Raw genomic sequence first — 18022 nt, 5'->3', positions numbered from 1 at the left:
TGTACCTTGGCTTGCTCTCCTGGGCCAGGTTTTCTCCTCTCTGGTAGGCATGGTCTGCTATCTGAGTGGTGGACCTCTTGACGATCTGTTTCAGCTCAGGTTCCAGTCGCTCCATTATGGCTTTAATGGTCTCAGGGATTTTCTTCAACTTGGCAAGTGCCTGAAGAAAAAGCAGGATACAAACACTGGAAATCAAGAAAGACTACAAATACCAAAGATGCAACCAAACACAAGGGCTGATGTAAAATAGTTCTCACAGTGTCGGTGTTGTTTAGAGGTTTTCATCTACGTACCTTGATGAGGATGCCCATGAACTCAGCACTGTTTTCCTCTGGATCCACCTCAGGGAGGTCTGCTTGGTTCAACTCCCGCACATCCTGTTGCAGCTCACGCACTAAAGAAAGTAAATACATACACAGTTACAGTAATTACGATATACAGTCTACAGTTAGCACTTCAGACAACTGCCTACAATTTACAGACGAAGACATACAATTATTTAGATAACAGACCTGTGAAAATACAATTACAAAAATGGGATCAGAAAGGTCACAAAATGATGCTTGTTCTTGCACGTTAATAAACCAGTTGTTTCCATCTGTATGTTAGGGGTTTTGTAGCAACTTTGAGACATGAAAGACATGAAAGACTTTGGGAGATGCCATGTCACAGACAAACCAAGATCTCAAATCTACATATCATTTTAAAGCCTAGTAACCAAGACAGAACCTTGACATTTAAAACAAATACAGGGAAGGCTTCAAATGTATTAATAAATATTAAGTGTGCACACCTGCACCTGTTATCCTCCCCTCATTCATATTCTTTCCATCTGACTTTACACATTAGCAGCTAAATTGAGAGTGGCAGCATCGAGTGATGCTCTAATTTCCATTAGATGTGGCGTCCCTATTCCCCATCAGGCGCGTTAAGACGGTTAATGTTTATGGCAAGTTAATGGACTTTGGGTGTATTTCCTCTTTTCCCCCATTCCAACTGTAGCTTGTGTCATAATTATGACAATTACAAGCTACAAATGAGGTGCTCTAATGCTATTAGACAAAATGGCAAGCTAGGCCATTGATGGAAGCCGGCTGCTGTGTCGTGACCGCAGTTGTTAGCATGACGGTGTACGGGCACTTACTGCCCGGAGGTAGCTAATTGCCAGTGGTCTCTTTGCATAATGATGGGAAAACTGTGGTTTAGCTTTTACGTTGGGTTTGAATTGAATGGATGCTTATAATGTGTTAGTGGTAATTCATGCATTTGTGTGTTCCAAAACACGTGGGTAAAAAACGTGAATTAAGTGACAGTTTTAGGTGACAAGCTTTCAGTGAAGAAGTAAGGGCTAACTGCAAAAGAGACAGAGAGTTAAACCACCTATGGATATAAATGTTGGCCACATTGTGTCTTTCCGTGAAGCATTATTTTCAAGAGCATATCGTATATTAGGGTAAACATTTTTTCATCCCAAGGGATAATTGAAGAAAAAGCCACAATTAGGCATTGAGTGGTATGCACAGGATGGTGTATGCTTGCATGGCATCCACCGAGCTTAAACGAAACCGTGAGTTGCTAAGTCAGAACGCCAAGAAAAAAGTGCCAGGCTTAATATAAAAACTCAGAAATACCAAGGGAACAGCAAGTTATTGCCGGATTAACTTTTTTCATTATCTTCTTGTTTGCGTTCCTCTGTTCTCTGCCTGCAAGGAATGCAGTGCTGACTCTACGCCCCTACAACCATGAGAGGATTCATACATTCCTGAATACAGTTATAGTCGGCATTATGAGTCCCTGTTAAAGCGCTGGTTACCAGTTTGTGCGTAATGAATGCCTCTCCCCTGCTGTGAAGACAGAGATGCTGGGTGACTAATGGTACAGATAGGGGGGACAAGACGATGATAATGTTAGCGTGGGAATTGTATATGATGATCATAGTTGAGGATATTAAGGCATACACTGCAAGGAGAGAAGTGTGTATGTGCAAGTCAGTGGTGTGTTTATTGCACTGCACAATAGTTTGGATCAGCAGTTTCTGTGTGCATTCAATAATGGTATGTGTGTGAGCGGCAATACACACCCGTAATGACATGCAAATGGATGTAAGCTAATGACTTCATTATCACTAAGGATATCAGCACAGAGGAAGTCAAATTGCAAACTGAAATCCACACGCTTTGTTTCCAAAGAGACCAACAACACTGCTTTGTTGATGTGTTTATCTCTATAGTGTTCCCTTAATGTATGCAACTTTAATGGAAAGCAAACCACATTACAAATGTTTTTTTCATAAAACACCCTCTTAAAACCAAGTCTTTTTGCTTCTTTTTTCCTTCACAAAATCGTTACGCCTTCCTCTTGCCACGCTGACACCCATTAATCCCTCATACTACCATCTCTAGAGGTATCTAAGGATCGTACCACTGCCTGATCCAGGTGTGCTGAACTGTGATGTATCCAGAAGCTTCCGTGGGGTGGACATGCTGCTCACATCCAACACAGGCATTGGAGAAGAATCTTTAGCCGCGGAGCTGTGAAGACAAAAACCAAAAAATCAGTCGGGTTAGAATAATTAACATTCCTAAATAATATACAAATACAATAATATATAGTGCAGGTTTATGAGACAAATAGACAGACCAAAATTAGGGCTGTCACTTTTTGAAAAAATCACAATCGATTTTTTAGGCTTAAATTTTCATTGAATCGATTGTAGAATCGATTATCCACGTCTACGTTTCAATTTTCAAAATAAAGGCCAACACACTGCCATTAGGACGAACGTAAAGAGGGCGCAAGAGACGTACAGGTCAGCATTTCTGATTATTTATTGCGTGAAGTTCATGTATAACAAACAGGAGCATTCTCGAAAAACGATAAGCAGTATGGACTGCCATAACATCAGTGACGAAAAACATTACTGCAGGCTTCTGGCTGTGTTTTATGCCCCCTCATAGTTGTAGTGCTGCTGTGATATGGGAACTCACGATCACACAGTTTGCATACCACTTTGTCCTTCTCCATAGTTTTGCCTTGTGCCCAAAATCCGAAGTGCTTCCATATCGAACTCCTCATGTGATTAGGGGTTATCACTCATCTCCCATGTCGTGCAGGTTGATCGCCGTTGCCCTCCATTTTTTGGCAAAACACTAAGCCGCGGCAGCCGACACTATCAGGCTGTTTCCGGTGTGTAGAATTGGTGGGAATTTACTTTTTAGCCCTCGCAATGCCTACTGCACTTTCAAAATTCTTTTCTTTTCTGCTTGTTTGTGAGTTATGTTAATAATAATCATGATGAAATAAAATATTTTTTATTTCTTTAATTCATTAAAAAATAAGTTATTTGGTAAAAATCGATTCCCTCTTTTCGTTTTCGAAACGTGTGTTGGTCGGTCCAATCGATTGTACAATCGATTCTAAAAAAAGTGACAGCCCTAACCAAAATCTTGAGTTATAGCTTAATTCATGCATACAAAAGTTCAGTATGTGCAGAAATGCCCCCACTAACCTGGCCACCTCTCACAAAAACAATCTAATTTTTAAACAAACAAACCCTTGCATCTGGGTAGGATTGGTGCTGCTTTCCAATGAACCATTTATCATGCCTTAAGCCTGAGGTGGAAGCAATCCGGCTCTCTTAAGTTGGGCGGTATAAACACAGTGTGTCTGCTAAGTGAGTGGGGTGTATGGAGGCTGGCTTGTTGTTAGAGGCGACCCAATACAGGAAGGCCAGGACCTGTCACCGGCTGACCCTCAGTAATAAATCACTGTGCCTCAGCAACCCACAGCCAACATAATTACTGCACCCCACACACAGACACACATGTAAAAGCACAAACAACATTTAAGCTCTGAATGCCATCCACGGAACACGGCGGCATCAACAGCGTGTGTGAAGCCATTGTGCTGCATTATCCCTAATAGCTTATACGCCCGCATCAAGGAACCAAGAGACTGGCCCTTGGGTCACGGAGGCATAGCTTAAGTTATTCTCCTAGAGGCTGCAAATCCTACTTCATCATTTAAAAGCATCTCTGGTGTCACACGGAAACTCTATGTTCATTCTGTCAGCTTATTTTTCTATTGCTAGTAACTGGCAAATGTTTCTCCTAGGTTGAAAAATGTATCTTTCCTGGAAACCTAACAATAGAATGGGCATTTTCATACATATAAGATGAATTACAGTATCATCGATCACGACTCCATGTTCATACCCCCCAATTCCCCATGTGTTAATCAGTAATGTATGCTTCCTTACAATAAATGATGTGCTTTGCTTCTGTTTCTTTCAAACTTCACAGCACATACTGTAGCATAAACATAAAAAGCTGAGCTACAAGTTATACAGGGTCTAATTGTTTTCTCAGTAATTGGCTTGGTTTACATAAAGTAAATAATTGGAAAGTTGTCCAGGGAATGAAACAACTTATAATGAATACACATCTGTACAGTCAAAACTTTTCAAAGGAAGGAAGGACTTAGAAGGCTACATTACCTATGACTACATAATAGACCAACAAGATAGGCTTTTTGGGACAAATCAACACAAATATTTATTTTTACAACAGACTATGACTTCATCTCACTAACTACCGTAATTTCCGGACTATAAGCCGCTACTTTTTGCACAAGCTTTGAACCCTGCGGCTCATAGTCCGGTGCGGCTTTTCTATGGATTTTTCATGATTTTTGTGATATCGTAAGAGGTTTTGTTTTGGTTTGTTCCGCTGTTGTACGGCACTACTTTGTCTGGCGGAAGGGCATGTGATCAGACACACAGTCACGGGGGAAAAGAGTGGTATGTTGGTCACATGTCCGTCCGCCAGGCAAAGTAGTGCCGTACGAATTAGCGTGAAAAAGAGACTAGATTAACAAGAGCAAGACGAGTATTACAGGAGCAAAGGAAGCTTTCATCCACAAACCCTCATTATGGCAAACAAAAGAAATGCATATGATGCAGCTTTTAAATTAAAGGCAGTCGATTTGGCTCTCAACGAGGGAAATAGAGCTGCTGCACTTACCCTTGGTATAAACGAATCAATGGTGAGACGTTGGAGACGCCAGCGTGAAGAACTGGCTCAGTCCAAAAAGACGAAAAAAGCTTTCAGAGGTAATAAAAGCAGATGGCCCAACCTTGAAGACTTTATTGAAGACTGGGTGAACACACAGAGAGCAAACGGGCGAGGTGTTTCAACTGTGCAGATCCGACTGAAAGCCAAAACAGTCGCCACCGAAATGAAGATAGAAAATTTCAGAGGTGGACCATCCTGGTGTCACAGATTTATGAAACGAACAGGACTGTCCATCAGGGCGCGGACGACTGTGTGTAAGCAACTCGCTCCCGACTACGCGGAAAAAATAACAAACTTCCGCAAATTCACACTAAGAAAGATAAACGAATATTCCATCAGATCGGACAGAGATCATAAATATGGATGAAGTGCCTTTGACGTTTGACCTGCCTCTCACTAGGACTGTTAACAAGCAAGGTGAATCATCCATCACGGTGAGAACCACTGGCCATGAGAGAACGAATTTCACTTGTGTTCTGGGCTGCACAGCCTCCGGGTTAAAACTTCCGCCAATGGTGATTTCTAAGCGGATGACTATGCCAAGAGAAGAGATCCTGAGCGGCATCTCTGTTAAAGTCAACAAGAAAGGTGGATGATGGAAAGCGTAATGAAGGAGTGGCTGCAAGAGTGCTATGGGAAGCGACCTGGAGGATTCTTTCGCCAAAAAAAAGCATTGCTCGTTTTGGACAGCATGAGGGCCCATATCACAGATTCTGTGAAAGCAGCCATTAAGAGCACAAACTCGATTCCAGCTGTGATTCCTGGAGGCACAACGAAGCAACTGCAGCCACTCGACATCAGTGTGAATCGTGCGTTCAAAGTAGCACTACGCGTTCAGTGGGAGGCGTGGATGACGAGCGGCGATAAATCATTCACCAAAACTGATTGCATGCGAAAAGCAAGTTTTGCCCAAGTCTGCCAGTGGATCCTGACAGCGTGGAGAAGTGTCAAAACATCGACGATCACCAACGGATTTCGAAGGGCTGGACTGCTGCGTGATGAAAAGGAGGACACCGCCACGGCCCTTCAGAGGGTGTTTGATTCCGACACTGACAACGAGGAGTTCTTTGGTTTTGAAAGCGACAACGAAGGAGAGACTGGGAGAGTGGATGACGAAGCCACCCTAAGCCTGTTCGTTTCCGACACTGAGGAAGAAGACTTTGGTGGTTTTAGTGCGCAGGAAGAAGGCAAAGATGGCGATGAATGACTGTCTTTTACAGTACATTTGTTACTCGTTTGAAGAGCACAGTACATGTTTCGTACTTGTAATTACCGGTACTTGTACATATACGTAAAAAGTTGTGCAAATATGTACCGTTAACTTGTTTTTCAAAATGTTAATAAAAGGGATGTGTTCCTAAACAGCCATCTCTTTCCTGACAATCCACTTTGTGCATATTCTCTTACATATGGTAATTAAACATTAAAACACCTGCGGCTTTTAGACTGGTGCGGCTAATATTCAGGTGCGCCTTGTAGTCCGGAAAATACGGTATGTCTTACTCAAACCTCTAAATTAGTGAAAACTTTGAGTAAAAGATGAATAAAAAGTTAAAGGTTGGTCGTTTGTGGACATTTAGAATAGGAACAGATCATAGAGGGATGTTAATAAAGGAAAACTAATTAATTGTTCTCTACCTAAAAATAAGCCCCTTACCCTGGAAGACGTGCAGCATTTTTGTCCTTGTTCTTGTGTCCCAGACGACTGGTGGACTTGATGTAGAGGTGGCGGTGCAGCTCATCGATGAGTACGAGGTGGATGTTGAGCTTCTTGCTGTGGAGCTCGAGTCGCAGATCTCCAAGCCCCTCCACCTGCAGCAGGGGGCCTTCCAAGGAATCCACAGCTGACACCTGCATACAACAACATACCAGGCAATCACAGGTTGTCCTCAGCTGGACTTTTCTTTGTGTATGATGAAGATTCTCCTTTGGCATTTGCCTTCACTGGAAAGCCCACATTAGAAAGCCACAGAAAGACATCAGAACAGAGAGAAAGGTAGGGAAACGCAAGAGGGTGGAAATCTAAGAGGCCATCTAATCTATGGCCAATTTTCATAAAAGGTTCATGGCCAATCATCACACAGCAAACATTGTAGCCTGGAGTTGGGAAGGCTGCACATTCATTGTTCTTTTACATTGCACATAACTCACCTTTGCAGGACAAGTTTGTACAAGACACACCCCGAGGAGAGGATCCCTATATGACAAAACAATTCATTAATCCACTCACCAACCTGTGGTTATAGTATAAAAACGTCCAAATCTTATATTGTGTAATGACGGTAAAATTGGCCTGTCAGACCAGCTTTGAACGATTCCATTTGAAGCTACACCTTAAACTGCAAATTATTAGGAACCTAATGGTTACCAATGAAGATCAGCCGTCAACATCCCAGTGTTGATGCTCATTTTCCACAAACTATCACAGACATGCACAGAAAACAAACTTAGATGGAGCTCATGTTCTGATTTCAGCAGGGGGTACATGATTCAAATGTACATTACAACATATGAAAAATGTATTTTCCTCTAAAAAATGATTTCAAAAGTCTTCTCACGCTCTTTATTTTTCAAAATTCCCCCAGTTACCCTCCCTGCTTCTCTCTTTCCTCAGTGTTTTGTATTAACAGCAGCAGCATCAGTGGCATGCTTTCAATTAATACATCTTCATGCCATTAAATAAAAACTGCCAGGCTGTATTTGTGTATGAATGTGCATTACTCTGTCTATCTCAAGAGCACTAATGGCCAGATGATAGTGCTTTGAAAAATATTTGCATGGCCAGGGCGAGCCAGAAGGGAATGGGTAGCTGCTGGTGTGGGGGGGGACTGGGCAGGGTGCATGGGTCAAGTGTGTGTTGATGCAAATGAGAGGCACATTAGTGACAAGATGAGCTAATGCGCTGCATGATCAGCCCGCTTTGGTTTAATAGAATAACTCTGCGTGCATGCAAGGCTTTGTGAGTCCCGTTTGTGTGTGTGTTCGCACCTCCCAGATGTGTGTATGATTATATGTGTGTGATTGTAATGGCTGAAAATCATTTAACACTTATGTGTCTGGGTGTAGGGGGGGATATCTCATTAACATTGGGCTGGGATGACAGAGGAAGGCTAGTTAACATCATTAGGGGGCTGGGCCTGTCAGCTTAATGAACGATATGAAGCCTCCAGTGGATTTGCTGGGTAGCAAGAGAGATGGAGAGAAGGACACAAGTGAAGAGAAGTATGACAGCTTATCAGTAAGCCCTGAGCACCAAGGGGGGGGGGGGGGGGGGGGGGGGGGGGGGGGGTTCTGTCAGCCGTTGTGTGCACCTGGGTTTTGTGACACTACAGGAACAAGGGAATGAGAGGAGATATAGGAGAGGAGAGGACATTTCCTGGAACTAAAGCCAGTATCGTTTTTAACCAAACCCATGGGGTCTAAGACTGCCATTCAATGGTAGACAGAGCATAGTCTGAATTCTAATTGTCAGCCCTTCGAGATCACACACACACACACACACACACACACACACACACACACACACACACACACACACACACACACACACACACACACACACACACACACACACACACACACACACACACAATGGAGAGTGAGAAACATTGAAGGAGAGATGGAAGCTAGGAATGATCCCTAGCTAGTCTACACTTACCACACTACACAGCAAAGACATTCAGTACACTGAGTCTGTAGGAAACACAAGGTTAACTTTCTGGCAAAGAAAGAAGACGGAGATAGGAGTAAGGAAGGGAGAGCAAACAGAAGGTGCATGGGAAAACCAGGGAGATGCTAATCTGACAGTTGAGTGCAATAATGAGTGACAGCATGATGGGAATGAACACTTGAGGGACTCTCAGAGGAATGACACAGGCAATATGATGTTACAGTGGAGAGACGTAGAGGGAGTTTTCTAGGCAGTATACATGTGTCAGGGAAGATAATGTAGAGAACACTGCAAAAATGTCTTTAAGTAGTCAAATAAACATGTCTGAATTCATCATCTGAGTTATTTTTCTCAATCCCAACTTTTTAGACAGACTCCATAAACATTTACTGTTGATATGAACGAGAAACAAGCTTTTTTACTTGTTTGGAGAAAGAAAGTATTTTGAAATAACTTTATAAGGAAAAAACATGGCTTCTTTCAGTAAACAATACACACACTTTACTCAAACACATTAATTCATAAATAATTAATAATGAACGTACTGTATTTGACCCCTGAGTATCCAGCATGAATAGACTGCTTCATTGCAAGCTGTTTGTTTTAGCTCACAAGGTTCATTTCAAGTGCAGAAACTAACAAAATATACATTCAAAGGATGCTGGTCAGTCACTTTATAATCATAACTAACTCCTCTTGTTTGTAACTGATTTAGAATTTTCCACACCTTTCAAAAATAGTGACTGAGCACAGATTGGATCAAGTTCCAATTCTTTCCACCTCCACAAAGAGAATATTTCATGGTCCTTTGGGCATACTATCATCCCTCTTTTTACATCCTCAGGTTACCCCGTTCTAGCAACCTAATTATTACCAAAGTCTTGAGGAATATGTGTGGGTGTGACAGAGAAAGGGAGAGAGGAGGTGGAGGTAAAAGAAAGGAGACGAGGGATCAGAGAGCCTGGTCGTTTAGTCCTCAATACCATCCTCCAGCTCCCCTGCCGAGCGTACTGCAAAACACACATCAAAAGAACAGGAGTACGCGCAAACATACACACCTGCAGCGCCCTCACCACACTTAGATGATGTTCTCTTGAAGTAAAAGAGTTGCACCCACTGGACTGTTCACGGCTAGAAAATGATTCTTTAGAGGGATGACAGGTGCCAAGAAATCAATCTTTGCATTAACACTTCAGAGGCTGCTGTTTATAGAAGTGTTCTGTGCACACCATGTGTCTCAGAAGCACGGTACCGCCTCTGTATTGCCTCATACACATTTACATTATGTAAATTCTCTCAACTTAAAAAAAAAGAGAACAATCTTCTCACTTTCTTCACCATCAAACGACACAAAACCAAATCTAGCAAGCCTTTTCCTTTTTCCCTCTTTCCGTCTGTCAGCCTCTCCATCTAAACGACAAACCTCACACATATGCTTACACACACACAAAAAAGCTGTGGTGCAGACACATCTCGGGCCGTTATCAGTCTACTCACCAGCATATCTGTGGCGTGAAGGTAGTGCTTGCTTGCCATGTAGGCCTCCAGCCGTTGAGGCACCTGCTTGATGCTTTCGATTTCATCCAGCAGCTGCAGGACGTGCTTGTGCTCGATGCCCTCTATCCACAGCTTCCTCAGCTCGTCTCTTTTGCAGTGTAGCAGCATCTTACAGGACAGGAGGTTCTCCTTCACCTGAAGAGTGAGTTGAAATCAAAAGAGTAAGGCACAATATATCTAAGGTGCAGCAATACCAATACACAAGATCATTTTGCGTGTAGATGACGCCAATCAAATAAAGATCCTAAAAAAAAGGAGAAATGTTGACTCATGAGCTCAGAGTTTGCCAGCAGTTAATGTGAAAAGAGTCAATGGCATGAAGCTGTAAAGAAAGATAAGAGCCATGACAGATTTACAAGTGTTTTTTCCAGGCTCAATTTCATCAAAGAATCTAAATTTCGAGAACTTTGTAAGAGTAATAAAAGGGGACATTCACTGTATAGCACTACTATTTTCTAGTTAAATACAACTAAAAAATAATCATCATTATCAATCAAGGAAATGCAGATAAATACAAAAAGTATAGCTCATACCCCTTTTTAACACTTTTATTTGTGAGTCTGGGAGACATCAATAGTTTTTGATGTTTTTGTGCTTTAGTTCAAGTGCCTTGAGACAATTTGCAGTTCCATTTAAAGCCCTGCACTCCTACACAGGTGTTTGCACTTCTGACTGATTAGCTTATCTGATTTTAGAGTTATGCTTAGAGAATGCAGAATTTAAAGCGGAAGGCAGGAAAATGACATGAACACACATTGTAACGGTGTTAAAAGATGTCAATAATAAAGATTTGTGCTGCCAACATTCAATTTTGATGCTTCGTTTTCGGAGTTCTGGTTTCAACATGTCATCATTTAAAGACAGAACCTGGTTACACTTCGAATACCTTGCATAAGAGGCACTAGGACACTGGTTGTCTTTTTCGCAAGGTCTGTATTGGCTGACTTATGGAGATGTTGACAACATTTTCAATGTTAAGTGTCGTAGAGACATTTACAGTGCTCAGCGTAAATGAGTACACCCCCTTTGAAAAGTAACATTTTAAACAATATCTCAATGAACACAAAAACAATTTCCAAAATGTTGACAACACTACGTTTTATATAACATCTGTTTAACTTATAACATGAAAGTAAGGTTAATAATATAACCTAGATTACACATTTTCTCCATACAGTTTTGAAGCCATCAGTTCCAAAAACATTTATCTTGGTCTCATCACTCCAGAGTATAGAGTCCCAGTAGTCTTCATCTTTGTCAGCATGGGCCCTGGCAAATTCTAGGAGGGCTTTTTTGTGCCTGGGATTTAGGAGAGGCTTCCTCCGTGAACGGCACCCATGCATGCCATTCCTCTGCAGTGTACGCTGTATTGTGTCACGGGAAATAGTCACCCCAGTTTGGCTTTCTACTTCCTTAGATAACTGCAGGGAACTTGCATGCCTATTTTCTTCCACCGTTCTCATCAGAAGACGCTCCTGTCGAGGTGTTAACTTCATTGGACAACCTGGACGTCTCTGTGAGACTGTTGCAGTTTCATCTTTTTAAAGTTTTGTACCACTTTTGCTACAGTGTTCTGACTGATAAGTAAAGCTTTGCTGATCTTCTTGTAGCCTTCACGTTTGCGGTGTAAAAAAAATATTTTCTTTCTCAGGTCTTGTGACATTTCTCTTCCATGTGGTGCCATTGCTAACAACATGAAATGGGAAGGGGTTTTCTTTAAGTAACACCCTTTTATAGTCAGCTGTCTGCTGGACACCTGTGTAAGGAATAATTTGACTCACCTGTGGTTGATTATTGTTGAATTACACATGTGTAGTCTAAAATGTAGCTTTGCTCCAGAGACTTTCAGTGGGGTGTACTCATTTTTTCATCGCCCTTATTTGAGTAAAACTGAAAAATGTGTAATCTAGGTTACATTATTAACCTTACTTTCATGTTATAAGTTAAACAGATGTTATATAAAACTTAGTCTTGTCAACATTTTGGAAATTGTTTTTGTGTTCATTGAGATATTGTTTAAAATGTTACTTTTGAAAGGGGGTGTACTCATTTACGCTGAGCACTGTATGTCTATAGGAGAAGGATTCCGGCTTGAGTGTAGGATTTTTGCATAGGCAGTTTTCTCTAGGTGAACAGGATGTGTGGTAATTAAGTCAGTCTGTCAGTTTTGGAGAATGACAAAAAGCATAAAAACTGAGATAGAGAAACCATTTTTATGTTGGACAAAGAAAAATAAATAAACAGATTCTGTTCTTAATTGCACAGCACTAATCTAAAATCCCTCAATTCTGCCACGGTCATTTAAAAAAGTAAGCATGAAATATAGCAATTTGTTTCCCACACCCTCCAGTGTCACATCTCTACCTGTTTGATCTTGTTGCGGGAGCTGGTGATGCGCTCGGTGATGCTCTGGTAGGTCCTGATGGCGGTGGTAAGTTCGGCATAATGCTGAACAATCTGCTCATCCAAATCTCTGTCACATGTCTCAAAGGCCTCTTCGAGACGACCCTTCTCCGTCTCCCTGTCCTGCACATCATCACTGCTGGACAGAGTCCTGCGTAGGAGAAGAGGGAACGTTAGAAAGTTAAATCCATTCCCACATCCACAGCATGCGTGTGAATAAAGAGTCAATCAATGCTGGAGTGGAGAACACAAACCTTCAGGAAATAACTATTACAAGTGGTGGGAAAAGAAAATCGACACATTCCAACATACACCTCGAGTAAAGGCTGCATGGCAACATTTACAGAAACATTCATGTCGGAACAAAGGGCTCTAACAGCGGCATTAGTATTGATATTGTCAATTATAGCGTGTTTTCACATATTTGGAAAACAAACTCCTCATTTGATCATACTAGAAAAAAAGTTATGTCTTTAACTTTGGTCAATAATAATAATATGGTGTTACATACTGAGAACCCAATGGAGGACTGCAGGCTACATGGATAATCCTGGCTTCCACTGAGAAAACTCTTACTCTTTTTTAAAATCAATTTCCTGTACAAGTTCCTCTTTCCAAACGAGAGCAACTAAGTGCATTACAACTGTTAAACCTGTTAGCTGCAGGAGTCACAGTGATGGTCATTTCTTTGCAGTGTGTGCTTTTCACGCAATACATCTTTTTAATATATCCCAAAGTTCATAAATGAGAATCACTAGTTCGGAAGCCTATGTTCTCCTACGAAATCATAGCAACTGTGGCTAAGAAACATCCCCCGAAATCCAAGCATGGGGCACTTCATTAAGCCAACCGGAATAAAAAATGTACCAATGCACAATATTATTCCTCCAGTTCAACGAGGTTTTTATGAAAACCGTTTATTTTGTGACACAAATATTTGGTGAGCTTGAAATTGTGGTAGAGACACACACTGTGTTCGATTTTAACATTTTATTCTGCTTCAGGAATAAATTAAACTGCTGTTGATATGAATGGACATATAACCAAAATCGTTCAAGAAAAAATGCAAAGGGTATGTGCTTTCGTTTTATGCAAATAATGAAAAATAGAGGCAGGGTATTGCTAACGTAGCTTTAGCGTACAAGCTAGCTGTCAACCGGTGTCAGAGCAAATGCGAGCGCACTTCAAGACTTGTCATACGTCTTACCAGCGCCGGATAGTAAATATAAACAATGAGACAAACCTTACCTTATGACAGAGATAAGAAGACCAGAAGGGTCTTTGTTTTTGCTAACTGCTGTCCTGTATCTCCCTGTCTCAGCTGCCATTTTTTCCAACTGCGGCACCCAAACAGGAAGACACAAGCGCGAGTTAAGGAAAGGAATTCTGGGAGTTGTAGTATGAACATGAAAGCAAGTCTGCCAGCAGTGTTGCACATTTCTCTGATTTCGGAATTGGTTACCGTCACATAATTAAAACGTGTATTCGTTTAACTATTATATTTTAATATAACTATTATAGATTTACACGATAAACTGTTTGATTATTCTGTGTTTTGTTTCTTTATTTGAATGGAAATAGGTAAAGCGATTTACATTCTGAGCAATTTCAACATTTTACTGTCATGGTTCTATCTTTTTAGGTCTATTCTTTATAGCAGAAGTGTTGCTTAAAACAACAAAAGCCATTTATTAATAACATTATAATTTGAGATTATTAAAAGGTGCATGTTTATATGATCTCATACACGGATTTCCCTACAGTAGATGAATAAATGGCCCGCATCCAGTATGCTCTGCACTGCAGTGCAGATACTGATCCTAATTGATGTTTGGTGATGTGGCATAAGATTATTATTTATGTTTTATGTTTATATTTTAAGTTTTTCCTATAATACAAATATCACAATAGAAAAACAGTTTCATTTTTAACAATTTCAATCCAGTCCTCATGAGACTGATAAGGGAAAGGCTGAGCAGAGAAGAAAGGAGATAGACAGTGTGTCAGAGAGTTAATAGCTTCCCCTATTTAGAACATATAGTGCCGGATTTGGCAGGAGTCTCTTGCTCTGTATCTCTGACAATCTCTGCTGTACCAATGAGAATGGGAGAGGGCATTGATTCGGGACCAAAGGGGGTCGATCCCTGGCAGCCTGAGCCCTGATTGATGCACTGGTGGACTGAGGAGATAACATTGTGGGCGATCTTTGTGTCTCTTGCACAAAAAAAGGAAACAATTGCTGTGTCATTCGGGAGCCACAATTTTTCTTCTGAAGGTGTGTAGCTTTCCAGTTCCAAGTTTAATTTTCAAGTTCTTATCACCCCTCCCATGTCCCATCAGTCCAACTAATCTACAGGGCTTCTTTTCTCCAATAATGCAGCACCAAGGTTGTTTCTTTCAGCTTGATGTGTGTTTGCACAGTAAGTGATTACTTTGACTGACTGACCTGTGTGTGGATTAACTACAAGGGCAATAAGGTCTTTGTAGGACATGCCTTTGTGATCTGTGTTAATATATAGCTCTAAATGCAAATGCTGCATATCAATTACTCTGTGTCCTTCATCAGAGGCTCAGTAAAACAAATACAGCAGATGATGGTATGCCAAAAACAGACTTAAAACTTAAAAGTTAAAATACATAATTAGTGAAAAAGGTTCTTGAAGAAACAGAAGCTGTATGAATTAATTAGGAGTGCAGGTCAATAACTAAAAGCATGCATTAAAGCAGGTGTATTCTTGGTTCTGGTGGTCATTAAATTATTCATATCATTGGTCTTGGGGATCTATTGTGATGTATTTCTTTGTTGTAATAGCTTTGATAATTATCAACAGGGAATAAGAAGTTTTGTGTTCTTTCCAATGACACCCCATGGAAACTTATAATAAATGTCATCCCTTGGTGATTAGGGAGTAGGTACTTCTTTACTTGTTTCCATGGAAATGTGGTTAGGGAAACAGAAAAACTGCAGCTATTATATGCCCTCTGGATTTTTCACATAATCTTGAGTTGTATCAAACAAAACATATGCCTCATATCTCCTATTTGATGCAATACCAATAAAAGGGCCTCAAACTCATTTTATACTTTAGGTTTTGTCCAATTTAGTTTCCAGTCGCCCCTAATTCAACTGAAATATTCATTAGGTAGAGCACTTGATTTTGCAAAGACGGCAGCGATGAATTAAATAAAGCAATGATTTATCTGATGGAATTCACATCACAAGGTAAATAAACAGTAAGAAATATTGCCAAAAAATAAACAAAAGTACACAAAGGTTGGAGAGATAAAACAATATAAATAAACAAATGAATCAATTTTTAGGTATTTGGTATTAGTTTCTTGGATAATCTATGAGTTGCTATGAGGTAGCAGGTTTTAGAGAAGTAATTGCAAAAGAAGCATTTGTTTTTGGCCTGACACTATTTAAAGCAAAACATAATATCTTAAGTCAGTTGATTCACCTTGTTGTGTATGAATAAATAAAAGCAGGACATGTGAGGTGTGAAACATTATCATGTTGAGTAATGCTACAAACTACACTGAACAAAAAAGATAAACGCAACACTTCTGTTTTTGCTCATATTTTTCACGAGTTGAAATCACAAAAGGGCTATTTCGCTCAAATATTGCTCGCAAATATTCCTACAGTAATATGTCTTTAATATGTACACATTTTATAGTGGCCTTTTATTTTGACCAATCTAACCTACATCTTAGATCATCGATTTCAGCTGATGAAAAATGGGAGCAAAAGTATTGCATTGATATTTCTGTTCAGCGTACATTCATATCATCAGACATCTATAGGCGGCAGGAAGATGACTGAAAAATACAACTGAACATGCAGGAAAACCAAGTGCTCTCTCCCCTGCAGATAGTCATCGAAAGAAATATAACCAATAGATTTACTTGAGCACCAAGCAGCATGCTAAGTATCAAAGTTGGGAGTCAGTTTTAATAATAATCATGTTTATTATAATGATAACTCATAAACAACAACCTTTCACACCAGAAATTAACCACGATTCTGTCCCATAAGCACTTTATTCAATATTGCCTGAGGCATTTGAGAGAGTGCCCTCAGGGTATTACTGCATGTTCTAATTTTTTATTACGTAATCCGTTCATGATAGACTTGTAGAGATTGGGCTGTCCCCTTGGGGAAATCTGTCAATGACAATATGACAACAGTTAAACCATTTGAATACCTATTATGTCGGGGGAGCACAGAAAATGAAAAATCAATGAAACCTCGGGATCTGCATGTTTTTCAATGTGTTGTGTGATGAAATGTATATAGTATATACCGTAACTATATAGTCTGTCTAAATTGACTTTGACTCATAGCTCCAGGGCACAATCCTGCCCTGCATACCTGCTTATTACCTTCCAAACGTTTACCTTCTTTGTTTTCTCAGTTTTTTAATAACCACTTCATGTCATTTGTCGTGCTTTCTATCATTTTTTCTTTATTGTTCGCTTTCTTTTCCAATTTCCAAAGCTCATATGACCTTGCTATGTGTCTTGTTCAACATACAGCCCAGTCAGCCATTTTAGTAAAGAGTTTTATATTAATAAATATGTATTTGTTCAAGATTTATATTGTGCATTTCAATGTGAATCATATGTGAATATGACATTTTTCAATTTGACAAATTCTTTAAAAAGATTTTCATTGATTTATGCCTGCAAGGTATCACAAACATAAACAATGCAGAAAACGTGAAACACAAATATCAGCAGAAAAGAGCATAATAAAAAATGATATTAGATTACTGTTTGTTTGTGTTTGTATGACTTATCAAGTTAAGAGTATGATTCTCATGAAATGTCATCCCTTATAATATCCTCCCGCCCTGAGACAGATCAAATCCAGCTGCAATGTTATGTTGCAGGGCTTAGGGCTGTATGAGTTTTGGGATATGATATGGTAAAAGAAAATGAAAAACCGACAACAATATAATGCTATAGCAATGTTTGGATTCTGTCTAATGCCTGTAGAATTTTTAGTTTGTTTTTTAGTTTGTTTTTAAGTCAGATTTACATAAATAACTAATAATAATTGAAAACTGAGCAGGTTCTCTGATGGATGCCCCAGCTTCTCCCTCTTCCTCGCCTTACTTCTGTGCTTTATTTAGTATCATTCCATTACTTTAATATGTCTTGTTTTCCATTGGTCATCCTGGTTGAGGTTTTCACTTATTCTGATCGCCTAACTTTCTCACATTTTCCAAAATTATTCCCCTCACTGTTTTGTGTCATATCGTCTACAAATTGCTTTCAAGCATTTTCAGCTTAGTTCCGTCACGCTCCCCTCTAT

The 18022-nt window shown here is 40.1% G+C and overlaps 1 protein-coding gene across 1 annotated transcript in view; it reads right to left on the bottom strand.

The window, feature by feature from the left end:
- The window catches only part of exoc4 (exocyst complex component 4), a 113446-nt gene extending 99393 nt beyond the window's left edge, over positions 1 to 14053 (bottom strand). The window contains exons 1-7 of the mRNA XM_063905911.1: positions 13951 to 14053; positions 12664 to 12853; positions 10240 to 10434; positions 6730 to 6923; positions 2422 to 2531; positions 294 to 394; positions 6 to 160 (exon numbers count right to left, since the gene is read on the bottom strand). Of these exons, the coding sequence (XP_063761981.1) occupies positions 6 to 160; positions 294 to 394; positions 2422 to 2531; positions 6730 to 6923; positions 10240 to 10434; positions 12664 to 12853; positions 13951 to 14030 (1025 nt within the window). The 5' untranslated portion in view covers positions 14031 to 14053. The remainder of the gene's footprint in view (positions 1 to 5; positions 161 to 293; positions 395 to 2421; positions 2532 to 6729; positions 6924 to 10239; positions 10435 to 12663; positions 12854 to 13950) is intronic.
- Between the last annotated feature and the right edge of the window lie 3969 nt (positions 14054 to 18022).

Source organism: Eleginops maclovinus, chromosome 17 (genome assembly GCF_036324505.1).
Source record: "Eleginops maclovinus isolate JMC-PN-2008 ecotype Puerto Natales chromosome 17, JC_Emac_rtc_rv5, whole genome shotgun sequence".
NCBI classification, from domain to species: domain Eukaryota; kingdom Metazoa; phylum Chordata; class Actinopteri; order Perciformes; family Eleginopidae; genus Eleginops; species Eleginops maclovinus.
Note: the sequence above shows the minus strand (reverse complement) of the source record. Positions and strands in the feature narration are given on the sequence as shown.